Genomic DNA, 18,608 nt, shown 5'->3' with positions numbered 1-18,608 from the left:
TTCTGGAAAGTTGCTCTTCAGTTTCAGGGGCTTTTCTTGGACATTCTGAGGTCTCCTCTCTGGTCTCTCCTGGCTCCTGGGCCACTGGCTTGTCCTTTCAGTTTGTATGTGATTTTCCATCTCCTTCTGTGGTTCTTTGTGCGACGCCCTCCCTCCTTTTTCACATCCGTTCGGGGGTTTACTTCCGCCATCGAACGTACATTCCCTAGAGCTTGTCCCTGCTTCTTACGCACTGTATCATTGCACGGGTGCGCTTTCCTCTCTGCGAGGAGTTTCTCAGTTACAATTTACAAACAGAAAGCCACACCAATCTAAAGTGCACAGCTTGGCACACTTCTACACATGTATGACCCACGTCCCCGCCATCCAGGAGATGGAGGGCATTCCCCATCACAGAAATTCCTTCCGGCACTTTCGAGGCCACGCCCACCCCAGCAGGTGACTATTTTGACCTCCCTTCCTAGCAACTGACTCTGTCTCTTTCACGTTCCTCTTCTTTCGTTCAGAGTGTTGAGATTCCTCTCCGTCGCTACATTAGCTGTTCATTCTTGTTGAGCTGCTCCCACACTGGAGCTTTTCTGCCTGTTGTGTGGGACTGGATGAGATCAACTTGAACGCAAGTGGCACCACATTCCTGGACAGGCCTTTGGTGGACATACCCCCTTAACTCTCCCGCAAATGCACGCGATCAGCAGGGCGCACGGTGAGCAGACGTCTAATTCCGGGAAGAAACTGCCGACCCTTGCCGTGGACTCTTCTCATTTCCGTCGTCCTCGTGGGTGTGTAGGGCTGGCTCCTCCCACGAATTTGCATTTTTCTGATGACTAATGGCCTTGGTCACCTGTTCGTGTGCTTGCTGGCCACCTGGATGTGTCCTTTGGTGAAGGGCCTGTTGAAGTCTCGTGTCCATTAAAAAAGCGGGTTTGTGGAATCTTGGACCTGGGCCCGGTCTCAGACATGGCCTTGAGACCATTCCTCATTCTCTGCTTGGCCGGTTGACAGTCTTAATGATACACCTTGACGAGAAGTTTCTGATTTTGATGAGATGCAATCTTTGTTCCTTTTTCTTTTATGGTCGGAGCCTTTTGGGGCCTGTTTTAGAAGTCTCTGCCTACCCTCTGGTCAGAAAGATGCTCTCCTGTTTTCTGGAAGCTTCCACAGCTGGGCCCATGGATCGCCGTGGATTATTTTGCATCCCTCTGGTCAAAAAGATGCTCTCCTGTTTTCTGGAAGCTTCCACAGCTGGGCCCATGGATCGCTGTGGATTATTTTGCATGCTTCTGGTCAGAAAGATGCTCTGTTTTCTAGAAGCTTCTTCCACAGTTGGGCCCATGAGTCGCTGTGGATTATTTTGCACCCCTCTGGTCAGAAAGATGCTCTGTTTTCTAGAAGCTTCCACAGCTGGGCCCATGAATTGCCATGGATTATTTTGCATCCCTCTGGTCAGAAAGATGCTCTCTTGTTTTCTAGAAGCTTCTTCCACAGCAGGGCCCATGAATCGCCGTGGGTTATTTTGCATCCCTCTGGTCAGAATGATGCTCTCTTGTTTTCTAGAAGCTTCCACAGCTGGGCCCATGAATCACCATGAATTACTTTCCCCCAACATGAGTTTCTCCAACTTCATTTACTGAAAAGTTTCTCTCCTCATACTAGAAGTTTCCAGTTCTTTCCTCCAGAATCTAGAGGTTCTATTTGGTTCTTGGAGTCTGTTAGCTTGTTTTTGGAGACAGTTCTGAGTCTGTCCTGTATTCCGTAAACAAACAACGACAGGACTGCTGTATCCCCACGCATTGGGATCATCATGGTCACTCCAATCTGTCTTCAGCCTGTGGCTGCCTGTGTGACTCCCGTCTTCGTGCCTGATTATTTTCAACTCTGCATTTGTGAACAATTATGCTTGGGTTTGAGAACTAGGGCAGTTCCTTCCAGAAAGGGTTCTTTTAACGTCTGCCGGCCCAGAAACACCAGACCTGCTGTTTGTGGTCTGAGGCCCAGGACCCAGGCACGGACTCTGGCCCTCTAGTCCCCCCCTCTGCACAGGAGCCAGCCAGCCCCCACTTCCTGGGGCAGGCGGACGGGTCCAGGTTCGTGTGGAGGCCCTCCCCTTAGGGACCCACCGCACACCAGCTCATGGCCCTGGATGTCCACATCCGCGGGATGGACGCGGAGTCTCGCACTGCACTGCCTTCCTGGGCTCTTGTGGTTTGTCTCGCCCTGGTCACATCGTCCCAGGCTGTCCCATTTCCACCGCTCCTCAGGAGGGAGGCCGACTCCCCAGTGTGGCGGCTCCTTGCAGTGAGTTAGAGCCCCTAGCCCAGTCACACTGTCACCTGTGGTTGCACATTTGCCCGGAGGCTCACTCTGACCACACCCCCCCCTTTGATGTGTAGTAATTTCACTGACATTCAATTAAAAGTATTTCCTAACTTCAAATAGCATTTCTTCTTTGGCCCACGTGTGTTTTTAAAGTTCCTAAATGTTCTTAAATTGTCTCTTTGTTACTGAGGGCCTCCTTTGTTGCACTGAGGGCCAAGAACGTGATCTGTATCATCTAACCTTGCTGCTAAGTTACTGGAATCTTCTGTGTCCTGGTACACGGTCAGCTTTTAAAGTGCTCGTGTGCACTAAGCACGTGTTCTCTCCAAAGGGCACAAGGAGATCACACCTGCTGCCTGCAGTGCATCCATCTGTGTCCTCCATCAGTGACCTGAGCTGCTGTGCGGAGAAGCTGGCACAGGGGCGGCGAGTTAAACAGAAATGAGACATAGAGGGCAAAAGCCAATGAAAGAAAACTAACAAACAATGGAGGGAAATCAGCGAAGCCGAAGCCGGCTCTGGGGGAAAATGTCTAAAACTCGACAAAGCCTCGGCTAGACTGACCGGGGGGTGGGGGGAAGGGGGGACAGCAGAATCCAGCAGCAGGAACAAAAATGGGGCTCCACGCGGACCCGACAGGCATCAAGGGAACAACTTTACGCCAACTGTTTTGACAACTCAGATAAAATCGCTCAGATACAGCCCTGTATCTAGCCTTAAAAACCGAGTTCTTAATCAAACTCTTGGCACCAGGGACACCGTGGGCCCCGGAGGCTCCAGCAGGAAGGCTGGGGCACGTCAAGGGGGAAGGAATGCCACTCCTGCGCCGGCCACGGCAGAGCCTGGCAAGGGACGCTCCCGGCTCGCCTCAGTCCGATGTGACAGCAAGTGTGACACGCTTCACGCGGCAAGAACAAGGCCCACGGGCCCGTGTCCCTCGGGGGTACACGCAAGCGAAGGCATGGCGCTCGGGGAGAAGCGACACGAGAGGGCGTGCGGACACGCGGGGATCCGGGACGCAGGGCGTGAGGTCATTATATGAAAACCACAAACCGAGGTGAGAAGACACCACAGACAGTGGCATTCGGCACGGAACACGCGGGGAGAAATGTAATGAAAACGTGCCTGTGTACAGACAGACGCAGGGCGGGCTAAATAAACGGGGCACACACAACGCGAGAGGCTCGAGACTCGATCCCAGGATGTCGATTCTCCCCAGAGCGAGCCGCGTACTCAAGGTGACCCCTGTCAAAATTCTAGTCACTTTTGCAAAAACCAAGAAGCTGACTCCAGGATACACAGGGAAATGCTAAGACCCGGAATTAATCTTTTAAAACGGGAGGGAAACGCACACCCCCTGATTCCAAGCCTTGTTCTAAAGCTACCGTAATGGGGACGGCCACACCTGTGTGTCACTTGAGTTTTCACAAAGGCACCAACCCGGGAAACAAAGAGGAAGACGCGTGTATGAAGAGGGCACTGGAACACAAGGAAGCAAGCGGCCGCCCGGCGGCAGCCGGGCACCAGGCCGACCGACCTTCAGCGGCCGAGGGCGTGCAGTCGGGTGCAGGGCCCCGCTGGACGGAGCGCACACGCGCAGCGAAGCGCCTCCTCGCGGTCGGGCTCCGTGTGCGGACGGTCGAGCGCAGGCAGAAGCGAGCTCCGGGGAGAAAGGCGGGTTCGCCCGCGGGCGGGGGGCTCGTGCTCGGGCACCCGCAGCCGTGAGCGCACACGGGGCAGAAAGACGCGCGCCTGGGCTGCGGGGTGCGCGCGTCCCCTCCTCGGCGCTCGAAAAGTAACCGAACCCCGGGGACGGGCCACCCCGCCAGCGGAGCCCTCCAACGCGCAGCCAGAACGTCCAGTAGACTGGACCCCAAGCCTCTCGCGCCGTCCTGCCGGCCAGTGGCACCGCGAAGGCAGCCGGGGCCGTCCTGCACGCTGGGGTGAACGCATCCCGCGGGACCATCGCTACCACCAGAAGCCTGCTGGGCGCATGCGCACACGGGGACGTTCACCACGGGGCTCCCAGCCTGCGTTACCACCCAGACCCGGAAACAACTCGACTCCAAAGCCTCCAACGAGCGCACCACGGAGTACTACGCGACAGCGGAAAGGTACACGCTTCCGTGAAATGATAGGATTGCATCTCGACACGCCAGCTAGAAGCCACACTGCCCCCAACCCCACACCGCTGTGGGCTCTCATTGCTTGCCCATGAAGTTCAAACAGGGAAGCCCAGCTTTACTGAATCAAGAAAGCGATGCCTCGGTCAGAGACAGACTGGGTGGTTCGAGCAGCAGGCGTCTGTCAGTTCTGGAGGCCGGAAGTGACGATCAAGGTGGGGGCAACGGGGTTCTGGCGAGGCCTGCTTCCTGGACCACAGACGCAGACTTCCTGCTGCGTGCCCGCACCGTGGAGGGCACGTGGGGGCTCTTTTTACAAGGACCCTGGTCCTGTGTGCAGCTCCTCCCTCGTGATCTGATCACCCCAAGGCCCCGTTCCTGACACCCTCACCGTGGGAATTAGGTTCTGGTGTATGAATGTGGGGGGGCCACGTGGTCAGCTGTAGGAGAGGGGTCCACTTGACCTGGGGTTGGGTTCCTGAGCACCCACTCGGGAGGACTCCTGGGCCCCGACACAGCACCGGCTTCCTCCAGTGGCAGAGGCAACGACAAACCATGAAGACCCGTCTGGTTCTCTGGCACCTCTGACTGGAGGCCAAGAGCTCCCTCAAGTCGGTTTCTTGGATGGTAAACTGAGTCAGAGGTCCTATTCCGTTTGCCCCCATGTCCTGGGCCCGACCTCCTCTTGGGCCCTGCACCCCACACAGGGGCGCTCAGAATGTGTGTGGCTTGGAGTGCGGAGGCCTGGCGACCGGCCCTTCTCTGGGCCTTGGCCGTCACCTGAGACGTCCGTCACCCTGCCCTGCCCTGCCCGTCAGGCCTGGCAAGAGCCGTGTGCGCTGTGTTGGGAGGGCCACCCCGGCAGACCCGGTCAGGAGATATGACAGGGGCCCAGGGTGAGGCTCCTGTGTGGGGGAGCACAGCAGGAAGGCCCGCCCCTCGCCCAGTGGCCCACGCAGGAGCCTGTGGTGGGGCCACCCCCCTGCTCAGCTTTACCGTGTCCTGACACACCCAGTTAGCACGCCACCCTTGCACTGGACTCTTCCCGCAGTGACGGCCAAAGGGATGGACTGTTTGGCGGACCCCAGCGTTCCCGCTGAGACCCGGATGTGGCTGATGCCGCGGGGCAGCACCGGGGTCCAGCCTCTTCCAGGTTCAGCTCTGAGAAGCGCATCAGGTCCCTATGTGGACCGTATGCCGTGAGGCCAGGGAATGGTCCCGCAGAGCCATCACCCCCGACGCAGTCAGGCACTCGTGCTGGACACGGAGGCCGCATGGGCTCGTGGGCTCTTCCCAAGTCCAGCCACAGAGGTGGGCAGGGAGATGCCGGCTGAGCCCCCAGCAGGCCTGGGCCAGGTCACCCCCAACTCAATCCAAGTCGTCAAACCAGGGGGACCGTGGCCCTGGGGCCCTGGGGCCCCGGGCCCCTCCCACATCACGTAACAGAGAAGCCGGGGAGTGAGGTGTGGGGGCAAAAGAGAAACAAGACGCAGGTGCAGTGAGACCACCAAGACGCGTCAGATCACGTCAGACGATTTAAATCCCGCGACATGTTTTTCCGGACGCGGTATCTCCAGGGGCAGATTCACGAGTCCGACGCGCCCCCATCGGGCACTCGGGGAGTCGGAGCCGTCCTCCCGCACCACGGACGCCCGGCCAGTCCCCAGCACGCCTCCTCCAAGGTTCTGTTCGCGTCAAGCGCCGCCACGGAGCGCCCGGGCCCGTCCTTGGGCGGACCCCGCCCGGCGCCCGCTCCTCCCCGGCCTTCAGAGTTCGTTGTGGCGCGCTCTGGAGATGCGGCCCGACAGGTCCTGGAAGTGCTTCTTCACCTGGAAGCGAGGGCACAGTGTGAGCCCAGCGGCAATGCGCCCGACAACCACACGCGCGGTCTTAAGAGTGCAAATCCCTGGGCTTCCTGCTTGTCTCAATTTACAATTCCACCCATCCGGAAACGGCCAAAACCAAATCCCAAAAGCAGCGAACACCGGCTGGGACACCACCACCAGATACTAACGACACACAGCGGGAGACAGATCACCCCGGAAAACAAGAGAAACGTATCTGTCGTCCACCCCGCTGGCTTTCAGAAGCGGCTCCCTCTGGGAACCCGCCGTCGGCCCCGGCCCCACGGGGTCCATTCCGCCTGCTTCCCACCCAGCACGTGCCCTTCTCCCACAGCAGCGAAGCTTGCCTGCCCTCCCCCACGACAGCGGATTCCCCTCCGCAAATTCACTCTGGAACCGACGTCCCCTGCGGGCACCTGCCTCCTCCCCGACGCTGCACCACACGCAGGCACAGACCCACACACACGCTGGGTGCTGCTTCTGCCCTATTTCACTTAAAAGTTTGAGTGTGAACAGGTAGGACACCGTGCGGCTCCAGATTCAGAGGCACAGGAGAAGATCCCGCCTCCCTCCCTCCCTCCAGAGACAACCCATCCCATCTGTTTCCAGGGTGTTCCATACGTCCTAGGAACAGCCTAGGCTCGAGCCCTCCTCCAAGCGTCCACACTGCCCTGCTGCCTCTTTTTCCTGTGGAGTCTGACCCAGGGGCTCTCCTCTGTCAAGAGCCCAACCTCCGTGCCTGGACGGGCACGTGATTTGTAGGTCACCGGGAACAACCGAACTGGCGCCAGAGTGACCTCACTCTGCTCAGGCCACCTGCCGCTGCCCTGGGACGGTTCCCATCCTCATGAGACCAAACGAGGCCTCCACACGCACCACACCAGATTCTCAGGGGACCCCCTGCCACGAGCACGCGAATGTGCCAAAGCCACTGCCCCACACGCGCGGGCCCTCGCTCACGTCCCAAACAGGGTCACCCGATCGAGTACGAGTTGGTCCACAGGTGTCCCTGGCTCTAAACAGGCCCAGAGGAGAGGGCTCGGCCCTGCCCCGGTGGGAGCAGGCGTGTGGCTGCAGCAGGTGCCCCCACCAGGCGCCCTGAGGCGCCGACGACCCCCCCCCCCACACACACACAGAGGAGGGAGAGGTGCACACGCAGGGCCAGGGAAGCTCTCCGGGAGGCCACAGTCCTGGTGCGGACGTGACGGTCACCTGCCGGCCCCCTGCAGACCGCGCGCCCACCTTGTAGCCCAGCTCCTTGGTCTTCTCCTCCAGCATGGCGTATTTCTCTTTGTTCCGGCTCACGTGCTCTTGGTCCCCGAAGCTCTCCACGTGCTTCAGTTTCTGGTGAGAGATTTCCAGCTGCTTCTGGTAGTGGTTGTGCTTTTCAATTTTGGCTTCAAAGTGCTTAAGCTCCTCCTAGAATAACGTTTGAACAGCCGACTGTCCCCCAGCGGACTCCCCGGGCAGACCTTCCCACTGCCCCAGAACATGGGCGGCAGCCACCCACCTGGGGCACGGACCCAGTCCCACTGGGGACGGGGCTCAGCGCGGGAAGCAGGGGGCTGCCCCCTGAGGGCGCACACACCGAGCCCCTCCACGTGCGGCCTGACGGGGCAGCTCCAGGGGGCCATCCCCACTGCCACCTGATCGGGAAGGTGGAAGGGGAGCACGCCCACGGGCGGAGGCGCCTGCCACAACCTGACGGCCTTCGCGGGCCACCTGCCCTCAGCGAACGGAACCTGCCGGGCATCTGGCTCCCTCTGGCCCCGACCCCACATGCAGCCTGACACCTGGGTCTTCTCCTCTGTCCCCGCGGCCGTCTGTCCCTTCTGGAGCAGCCACCATCTTGGGAAGGCTCTGCGACACTGCCCTTCCTGCCCCCCCTGCCCGCACAGCGCTCTCGGGTCAGGCTCGCTGGCTAATCCCCCACATCCTGATCTCGGCTAACTGGTCAACCCCTTGGGACCTCTGAGGGGAGCCAAGCGCCCTGCCCAGGGCCCACGAGAGCCAACAACATGCTTCCCTCTGAACTGGGCCGAGCTCCACAAGGACGGGCCTGCCCACCCAGCTGCAGACGGACGCCGGTACAGGGACCTCTGCTGGGCACCCGCCGCCCTCCCTGCTGCGTCTCCTGCCGTAGCGTCCTGGTTCTCCTGCCCGCCGAGGACTCCTCGGAGGCCCCCCTTTCTGCCCTCCCTGACCCCGGGACTGTGGGCCCACCCCGCACACATGAGCTCAGCAGCGGCCTCCAGGGCCCACATCTCAGAATGGCCTCTCACCCCACGGGCCCTACTCGGAGCCCCACACCCCCAGGCTCCTGTCCTAGCGAACGGCGGCCTCTCGCCTGTGCCCTTCTGATGCCCGACCCGCTGGCCTGTGGCGGCTTGGTCACAGCATGACCCGCAGAGGCGACACTCAGGGAACCCAAAGGCCTTTCCCCCCGGGCCCACCGCCAGGGCCACAGGCAGGGTCTGCCGTTCTCCTCCCGGCCTTCGTGACCCGCGCGCTTCCTCACCAGCCCTCTGTCCTCAGACCCAGCGCACCCAAAGCTGAGCCGGACCCTCCATTCGCTGGAGGCCAGCGCTGTGCAGACGTGAACACGGAGGTCCCACATGGCTGCCAGCCAGCACGGTGAAGGACGCGGGGGACAACAGGGAAAAAAAACCTGTGAAAACCCTGGCCTGTGTCAATCCCGGTGCGGGGAAGAGTCTCGCCACGCCAGCCCAAAGCTTAAAAGGTGCTACCGGGTACCGTGAGCCGGCGTCTCCCGGCACCTTGCTTACCCGAAAGGACTCCAGCTCCTTCTCAGTGAAGTTGGCGGACTTGGCCATGTCCCACAGATCTATCACTCGGGGTTCCTCGAACTCTGGCAGAAAGGCAGAAGCAGGCCGGGTGACTCCGGCGGCACCCCCCATGATGCCCGGGGCAGCGTGCACGTCTGGACACGCGTGCGTCCGGTGTCCTCGGGAAGCACGCTGAGCGTTGTTGCCATGTGCGTTCAGTCTGTGGCTCAAGGCCCCGTTAGCACGCGGCCCTGGCGACGCTCTCACTGCCCCGGGCTGCACACGAGCATTAACCCGCACCTCTGACACGGAGGGTCTCCCTTGGTGCACAGCCACCTCGGGCAGGAGTCGGGGGAGAGGGCGCAGGAGTCTTGGGGCCTCTGGGTCAGGACTGTTGTCAGGCTACCCACGGTTCTGGGCTGAAACTCAGGCCGCTGCCTGTCCTGTCTCCAGGGCAAAACCAAGCACCTGAAAGGGACCCCTGACCCCAGCCAGCACTCCTGTGAAGACATGGCGATGGGGGCCCTGCTGGGCCAGTCACCTGTCCTCCAGCCCTGGAGGAAGCCCGGAGCAAGCCAGGCTCAGCCGCCTGCCCCTCCCTCAGCGGACCCTTCCTGTCCTGGGCCCTCAACGGGCTTCGCGGGGAGTGTTCTCGAAGGACCGGGCGGACCACAGGGGAAGCAGAGTGGTCGGTTGGGTCCCTCCTGGGAGGGAGTGGTTCAGGCAGGGAGGGGGAGGGGCAGGGGTGGAGAGGGGCAGGGGCGGGGCGGTGAGGTCAGAGTTACCAGCACCGCATGGGCGTGGGCGCCCCAGCCCCGGCCCCAGCCCGTGTCCCCGACCTGCCCTGCCGCGTCCCCAGGTCAAGGAAAGCACCTGCCACGCCGACGCTCACGGACGAGCCAGAAGCCTGGGGAAAGGGGCACCCAGGCAGGGTTCCCGGCCGGCGGCACGGGCTGAGGCAGGGGGCGTGGGCGGGAGCGGACTGTGGGCCGGCGGGCCAGCGCGGGGGCGGAGCACGCGAGGGGTGGCGTGGGACCCGCCCCTGGGGGCCGCCCGTCGGCTCACCGGCCTCGGCGCCGTAGCCCCGGTGGCTGACTTGGCGCAGGCGGTCGTAGCCCTGGTTGATGGCGCGCAGCCTGTCCTTCAGCTCCGCGTGCTTGCTGTGCAGCACGTCCTCCTTGACGCGGCTCACGTCCAACGGGCTGATGACGTTCTCCCGGGTCTCTGCGCGGGATAGGAGCCGTGAGGGGCTGGCCGCGCCGCGCCCGCTGCCCGGGACCGCCCTCGGCAGGAAGGACCGTCTGGGGCGCACTCGCCCGGGGCAGACCCCGGTGGCCCTCCGGGAACTCTGGGGGTTGCTGACTTCCGGGGGGGCGGGGGGGGGCGGGGACGGGACCGAGGGCGGGACCGCGTGCAGGGGTGGCTCCGCGGTCCCGCGCGCACCTTCCGTTCTGCTCAGGGCGTCCAGCAGGACGTTGTACTCGCGCACTTTCTCCCTGTGGTGCTGGAGCTCCCGCCACAGCTTGGCCAGCTCCTCGCTGGAGAACTTCCCCGAGCTCTTCGCCTGGAGGAGCGCGCTCTGTGAGCCTGCCCGCGCCCCGGCCCGGCCCCGCAGACCAGGCGGGACCCCGGCTCCCGTGCCCAGAAGGCGGCCGTTCTCGCCCCGATGACCGTCCGACCAGGGGACGTGGCGAGAAAATACAAAGCAACGTCACCAGGCTCCGCAGAGGGGTCAAGGTCACCAGAGGTGCGGGAGCGGCAGGATCCCCGAGGAGGCGACGTCCCCTGCCCCGGGGAGGGACCTCAGGCCAGTCACCTCCTCGCCATCCACCTGCCCCACGGGGCCGAGGCGACACGGTGGCCACAGCAGACCCTCGCTCCCCCTGCTCTTGCTCCGGCTCCACCCCTCGGACCAAGGACAAGGGACCAGCGCGAGAATCCCGATTCCTGGCCCCACTCGGTGTAGTCCAGACAGAAGCTGGGGGATGAAGGAGTGGAGCCACGGCCACCGCCCGGTCCCACCGCCCGCACCTGCCCGCCCCCGCCCCCCTCAGGAGACCGAGGGGGTGAGTGCCGCCCCGGCCGCCCGCCCCGCGCTGAGCGCAGCTCTCTGGACCAGACACCACACAGGCTCAAACCCCAACTACCCGGACACAGAAAACCACAAAGCCGTGTCACGCGTGAGCCCGGGTGTTCACGAGTCATCGGCCTGCTCTCCCCACTCCGGCAGCTACACGGCTCGTGGGATTCCCTGGCCGGGGGCCCAGGAAGGCAGGGAGGCCTCATGGGAAAACAGCCTCACGGGTCCACGAAGAAACCACTGCCCCCCAGGAGTCCCTCTCAATGAGCTTCCATGCAGACAGAGGCAGCCCCAGCAGCTCCCCTTAACTCTCAACGCCAGGGCGCACGTTCTGGGGTTCTCGGGGAGCCCCGAGGGGTACCTTGTGCCACAGCTTCTCCAGCTTGGGGTCTCCCAGGCTGTCGTCCTCGGCGGTGTCGCTGAGGTAGTTGCTGTTCACGGCCTGGGCGTCCTTCCTGCCGTCCAGGCCGTACTTGGCCAGGATCACTAGGAGAGACACAGGTGTTACGTCCGGCCACCGGCCGACTGGCGCCGAGAGGACCCTGGGCCCAGGCTCTGCACACCTGGCCTCAGAGCAGTCGCAATAGCCCCCGAGCACGGGGAGGAGCGACGGGGAAGGAGGGAGAACTATGTCGTTGGGCTCGGCCTGGCCCCAGCCTCCCAGGTCCGAGCGGGGACGCCGCACCGGACCCCCTCAGAACACGTCACATGAGTCTCAGGCTGCATTCAGCACCCCGGAAGGCAGAGGGTTCTGGATTCCTGTAGTGCTGGGTTCAGCATGAACTGGAGCCAGAGACAAGCATTCAAGCCGGAAGAGGCCCCATGGACCAGGAAGCCCACCTCACGGGTGAGGCCGCCGGAGCCTTGGCACGTCCCCGTCGGGCACCGGGGGACACTGTGGTGGCCATGGTGAGGGCTGGGCAGCAGAGCGGACAGAACAGGACCCACCCGTCCAGGACTCAACTTGGGACAGGAGGGCCCTCCGTCAAAACCAACGGCCTGGACAAGGCGACGGGTCCAGTGTGGTTTGCTCCCTAAGGTGCTGGTGCAGGGCCAGGGTCACCACGAGGCCGGCGAGCCTGGGACAGACCCGGTTACGCCTGGTCCTCCCTTTCCTGTCTCAAGTCCTGGTCTGACACTGCACTTTGTGGTCCCCTAGGTGTGGCATCAGCTCTGCTAATGGCACTGGGATGGGGGGGACTGAGGGCACGCGGAGGCTCCCGGGCCACCTCCAGGATGCGGCCAGCGGCCTGCGCAGGGGGAGGCCTCCAGCCCGCCGGTCCGAGGAGTCCATCCACATCACCTCAGCACGCGAGCAACCCGTGCCACCCGCGCAGAAACAGATGGCTCCACCGGGACTGGACCCCCTCGGGGCTGGGAGCCGCGCCCAGGAGGCCACGGAGGCCGAGGGAGACGGGGGCCGGCCCACCTTTCTGCGCCCTCCCGCTCTTCTGCCTCAGCCCTGCGCCATCCACTGGGGGCTGCTTCCTTCCGGAAAGGAGGACGTACGAAGGTTCCCGGGCCCTCCAGTGCCTTCTCTCCTGCTGGTAGCTCCAGGTCAGGCCCTGGGGAGCGGCCCCCCAAACACCGGCTGGGGGCAGTCATGCTTCGTGTCCTCTCAGTTTGGGTTGGTTTTTTTTTTTTTTTAATTTTGTTTAATCTTTATCTTTTTTTCAAAGACAGTGTGAGTAGGGGAGGGGCAGAAAGAGGAGACACAGAATCCGAGGCAGGCTCCAGGTTCCGAGCTGTCAGCACGGAGCCCGACGCGGGGCTCGAACCCACAATCGTGAGGTCATGACCTGAGCTGAAGTCGGCCACTCAACTGACTGAGCCACGCAGGCGCCCCCTGCCTTGGCCTTTTATGTGTCTTGCCACGTTCGAGTGCGGCCACATGGAAAACAGCAGTTAGACCGCTTTCCTCACCGCAGAAGCAGACGCACAGTATGGCCCAAACAACCCACAGGGGTCTCATGGGGTTAAGAGATGCAGGGCAGCTGGGTAAACATCACCAGCTGGGTCAGAAAACCCTGCCCTCAGATCCTGCGGTGCTCACGGCTGCGACTACAGACAAGTTACCTACCCTCTGAGCCTCTATCACCTGTGAGTAGGGACGGGAGGTACCTCAGAGAGACCTGAGGGGACACAGAGCACCTGGTCTCAAGAAAGGACTCTTGTTTCCACAGAGGACGAGCATTCCACGTGTTTCCAGGCCAGCCTCCCGGCGTGAGGGGTTGGGGGGCGTTCCCGGGCAGCCTCCGGGCCCGGCGACACACGGCCCTGCAGCCACGACCGTCCCCGCCCCGGCGCTGCGCTGTGGGGAGCTGTAGCAGGCTCAGACTGGCGAGGGCGCCCACGTCCCGGGGCAGGTGACAGGCCAGGGCGCCGTTGGCCTCCAGGCTCGGGAGCGAGCAGGCGAACAGGGACGTGACTCCTACTCTCTGCTCTTTGCTACAGTGACAGCAGACCGGTCAGCTCGGAAGCAGACCCCAAGACACAGCCGATGTGGGGCACCCGGGGCATGCGGGCGGCGAGCTGAGTCATGCCAGACAGGAGGAAGGTGACCTCTCAGCCCCGAGGATGCAGGTCTTCTGCACAGTGGGAGATGGAGGCAGACGCCCGCTGTCTCTTCTGGAATACATAGTTGCGGCAAGCAGCTCACTACGTTCCACCGGAACTGTTAGAAAATTATCTTTGGGGCGCCTGGGGGGCTCAGTCGGTTAAGCATCCAACTCTCGATTTCGGCTCAGGTCGTGATCTCATGAGATCAGGCCCCACGTTGGGCTCTGTGCTGACAGCGTGAAACCTGCTTGGGATTCTCTCTCTCTGCCCCTCCCCCCTCAAATTACAGAAATACACTTAAAAGAAAAAAAAGAAATGATTTTCAGTACAGACCTGAAATCTACTTCCCCATACCTTCCAGACTCCGGGAACCTCCCTATGGACTCTGCCAGGTGACCACGGGCAACTCGGTGGCCCCGGCCTCCTTCCCAGGCCACGCAGCTCCGGGGCCGTCAGCCGCCGAGTGCCAGTGCGTCCGGGCACCCCTGCCCTGACTCTCCCCGCAATTTGCCGAGAGCCTCCCCAAACGGCCCGGCAGCCGTGTCCACGGCTGAAGGCCGCTCCTCCGAGGACCCGCCCCGGACCACGTCCGAATCGGCGGCCAGGGCTCCCCCCACACAGCAAAGGAAAGGAAGATACCGCTGAGGTTGCGTAGGAGCTTGGCTCCTCTCTCTCCGTCTGCGTCGAGGCCCTCAGCCTTCAGCTTCTTCCAGGCGAACTCCTCTCTCTCTTGCATTTTCAGGTCTGCGTGGAGCTCGGACAGTTTCACGGGGGAGAGCTGGAGCTACGGAACGAGAGCAGAGGGTTTCTGACAACCGGCCACAGGAAGAACCGGCAGGACAGCCCCGGAGACGGCGACCCGAGAGAGGGTGGCCCGGAGACAACAAGACACGAGCAAGACACGAGCAGCAGGAGTCAGGGTCCCGGGCAGTCAACACGTCCCACGTGCTCCCGTTCGGGAACCTCAGGGCACCGCCGCCCTGCGGGACGAGGACCACTGGCCTTCGCACACGGAGCCTCGCCAGCCTCACCAGATGTCCACTGCATGGCATGATCTAGAAACGCCCAGTAAGGGCCTGCCCACCGCCAGCGGCTTGAGCCCCGGGGGGCTGCCAGTTCCTCCTGAGGACACCACCCCGGCGACGGGCCGGCTCCTGCACCAGGACGCCCCGCCTCCCACCCAGACGCTGGGGGCCTCTGTGGGGCCCCCGATATGGGGGTGGGGGGGATGCAGGGACAGAATGCAGAGCACGGGGAGGAAACCTTTCCCTTTTCCTTGTGTTACGTAACTAGGATAGAAAATAAACCGCGACTAGGGGAGACCGGCTCACTAAATTACGGACAACGTCCACATTAAAAGAAAACCAGTTAGTGAACGAGGCTCACGGATGCCCCCACCCGCAAGCCACTCGCTAATGACACCACCACGACAAGAGGCTCTCGGTGCTGTCTCTCTGTTCCCTGACCCAGCCTGGGGTGAGGCGGGATGAGCCGCGCGGCTGTCTTAAGTGGCCCCGAGGCTCTGGAAAGAAGCCCAACCCCCAGGGAGGCCAAGAGGAGACCCAGAGCTTGCTCCCGCCTTTCCCAGGGACTTGTCAGCTCAGGCCCCGTCCACCAGCTTGAAAAACAGCCAGGGAAAGTTCCTCAGGACTAAGAAGATGGCACCAAATGAATGGCAGGGCCTAGGGCAGGAAACTCTTCCAACTCTCTAGAAGTTTCTTTGATCCTGCTCTGTGGGTTCACTGCCTCCTTTGCTGGCTGTCCTGGGGCGGGCACTAGTCTCCCCGGGACCCACACCCCTACCACCGCTCCCAAGCCCAAAACACTTCCTTTCAAAGCCTCTGGTGTGCCCCCACCTAGATGCCCTAGTCTCCTCAAATGGCACCCGCCTGCCCTCCCGAGCTCCACCCCAGGCCCCGTGGTCACCTGGATGCCCTCCGTGGACACTCACAGGAGAACGCCAGGCCCCTGGGGAGCTGGGGCTGCAGCCTTGCCTGACCTGCGTGCCTCCCGGGGCGGAGGAACAGGACAACGGTTTGGGGCACACTGATTTCCCAGGAAGGGCACATCGGGAGCTGGGTGGTGAGGAGTTGGGAAAGGCAGGCCTGCAGTCCACCCAGGCCGAGGACACAGCACCAAAGCCCAGGCACCCACAGGGTCTCCCCTCTGCAAGCCCAGGGCTGTGTGCAGCAGGACCCACAGCCAAGGACGGCGAGGGCCTGGCTCCCGGCCCAGTGCCGTGCGGATGGTGTGATGGCACTGGCGTTCCTCTTGGGGACTTCAGGGGGAGAGGACCGGAGTGCTCTCTGACCGCCAGCCGGCTCCACTGTGGTCCCCACTCACCTCCTACCTTCTCATCTGTCCGCCTCTCCGGGACCCTGGGGGGAATCAGTGGGCCAGCATCCGGCCAGGAGCCCCATGAGCTGCAGACTCGGGCCCACCTGTGCGTTACGGTCACACCCCCTGTGTGACCGCGCTTCAGGTTGGAAGCCTTTGGGGGCCCGAATTACGCGCTGCATCTCACAAAGATCAGTTCTGATCTGGTGCCGCCCTTCCTCCCAAATACCGAGGCCTGTTGAGTTCAGTGTGGGACGTGCCACGTGTAACGCCCCAGACACAGCAGCATCGAGTCCCACTGAGAGGGAGGAAAAGGGGGGCACCTGGGTGGCTCGGCTGGCTGGGTCTGACTCTTGATTTCAGCTCGGGTCACGATCCCAGGGTCGTGGGATCGAGCCCCGCGCGGGACTCTGCACTGAGCTTGGAGTCTGCGTGGGATTCTCTCCCTCTGGCCGCACCCACCACACTCCCCAAAAAAAGTTTTCAAAAAAAGAGGAGAAAAGGAAAAGAATTCATATGCAAACAGCTGGCACACTCCCCAGATTCTTTTACTCTCTTTAAGTTAGTTAAATGTTAACGCCTCACATGGAAAAGAACTAGTTAGCAGAAAATCAAACGCAAAAACAGAACCTGTTCAATATTAAACAGGTAAGTAAATCATCAATAATTAAGAGACAAGCAAACACACAGGAAGAAAGCCACTCATCAGAAACAAGTGATATCTCTACGGCATTCGTGGGGAGGATGGTTTCACAATTGTGTCCCTAACTTCAAACTTAGCAAGATGAATACATTAAATGCGTACTTTTTCATACGTCGGTCATATCTCAATAAAGGGGCAAAAAAGCCACCTGGAACCAGGGTCCACTCAAACCTCTGCCAGAAGTGACTGTGTACAGAGCACCATTCAAGGAGGTCTAACAGCTTCTGAGCTGCTGTCAGGACAGGGACCTTAGCTTGCCCTTCCTAAGTCCGACCTGGAGCAGAGGAATGTGGCGTGCAGAGAACAGGGGACAGGAGACTCCATCTCCCCTCCCCTTCTAGCCCTCCCACCTCTGAGGACTAAGGCTTCAACACGTTTTAATCACAAGACCACGATAAGAACCCGATAGGAACACTCAGAACGGGGTGTGGCACTCTGTGGGTCTGCTCAGGATGTCCCCCCCCATCCTGTCCCGTGTCCCCCCACCAGGACACCAGGCACCCCTGAGCAGGGCCAACACCGACCACAGAGGATCAGTGCACATGTGGCTCCTGCCCAGAGGCACCCACCAGGGCTCCGCTCAACCCCAAAGCTCCAAGGACAGCCCTCGGCCACCCCCACTGGAGTGTCGCAACACTGGAAGATGTCACAAGACCACAGCGGTGGACACAAGTACCCTGGTTCCCATCCCCCAGGCTACAGCTCTAAGCACTGGCCTCCAACGGGAACTGGACAGTCTCACAGAAAGTCAAGACACCGAGGTGGGATGATGTAGCACGTGCCCCGGTCGGGTCTCCCAAGACCGGAAGGGAGTTTCAGGGTCTTCCCAAAGGACCCCCACCCCCAACCATGGCATCTGCGTGCCAAGGCAGGAATCACAGCGCCAGCGCGGGCTGCGGCCCCCTCGGTCGCAGGAGACAGAGGACGCCCCGGCCCCGCGGCCCCAGGGTTACAGGGGACAGGATGTCCCGGCCGCCGCTCACCCGCTGGGCCTTCTCCCACAGCTGGTTGAGTTTCTCCATGCGGAACTCCCCGCCGGGCTCGCGCTGCGGCGGCGGCTCGGGCTCGTTCTTCTCCCGCGAGTACTTGCCGCCGTGGCCCGCCGCCGGCCAGGGCCCGAGCAGCAGCAGCAGCAGCAGCAAGAGCGGCGGCGGCGGCGGCGGGAGCCCGCGCGACCCGACTCCGAGCCTTGACGACGCCATCTTCCTCCTCCGCCAGCCGAGACCCCCAGTCCCGAGCCCAAGAGGCCCCGGCCCCGCCCCCGCCGCGCGCCGGCCCCGCCCCCGCCGCGCCGCCTCTTGGGAGTTGTAGTCCCTCCTTGTGCGGTCGGCCCAGGCGAGGCCGCCGGCGGACTACGAGGCCCGCGAAGCCCTGCGGAGGCACGTGAGTGTTTCCTAGACAACCACGCCGCGGCCTCGTGATGCCGGGCGCCCATGCTTAGGCGGAGTGCGACTTGGGCTGCCCTCCCTGGGTTTGCGAGGTTGAGTGAGGGTCGAGCCCTGACCACGCGCGCCGCGGACTCCAGGATGGCCCCGGGCCCCTGTCCCATCTGCTCCGCAGGGAGAGTAGACGGTTCAGAGATGGGGACCCTGTCTGGCTGAAACTTTAGATATGTTCCCGTGTCGGCGGCATCGACAGGGAGCCTTCCTTGTGGGTTTCCTGGAAGGTGGCCCCTGCTTGGCGGTCAGGACGCTTCGAACCACCCAGCCCACTCCTTCACTCGACAGAGGAAGACAAGCTGAGTCCCAGGCCGGCCCAGGTGTCTGGGCTTCTCATTCCCGCCCCGCCGAAGCCTTTCCCCCAGACTGGGGGGCGCCTGCACCCCAACAGTATCTTTGAACTGCATCCCTAACAGTTAAC

General features: G+C 62.2%; 1 protein-coding gene across 1 annotated transcript; it reads right to left on the bottom strand.

Moving 5' to 3' along the window:
• Positions 1-5,961: 5,961 nt before the first annotated feature.
• LRPAP1 (LDL receptor related protein associated protein 1) lies at positions 5,962-17,999 on the bottom strand. The gene is made up of 8 exons (XM_047847284.1): positions 17,732-17,999; positions 14,348-14,492; positions 11,511-11,635; positions 10,513-10,633; positions 10,135-10,293; positions 9,070-9,152; positions 7,526-7,702; positions 5,962-6,268 (listed from the first exon to the last, which is right to left on the bottom strand). The coding sequence occupies exons 1-8, from the start codon at positions 17,948-17,950 to the stop codon at positions 6,206-6,208; spliced, it is 1,092 nt and encodes a 363-aa protein (XP_047703240.1). The 5' UTR covers positions 17,951-17,999; the 3' UTR covers positions 5,962-6,205.
• Between the last annotated feature and the right edge of the window lie 609 nt (positions 18,000-18,608).

This window comes from Prionailurus viverrinus, unplaced genomic scaffold, assembly GCF_022837055.1.
Source record: "Prionailurus viverrinus isolate Anna unplaced genomic scaffold, UM_Priviv_1.0 scaffold_45, whole genome shotgun sequence".
NCBI lineage: Eukaryota > Metazoa > Chordata > Mammalia > Carnivora > Felidae > Prionailurus > Prionailurus viverrinus.
Note: the sequence above shows the minus strand (reverse complement) of the source record. Positions and strands in the feature narration are given on the sequence as shown.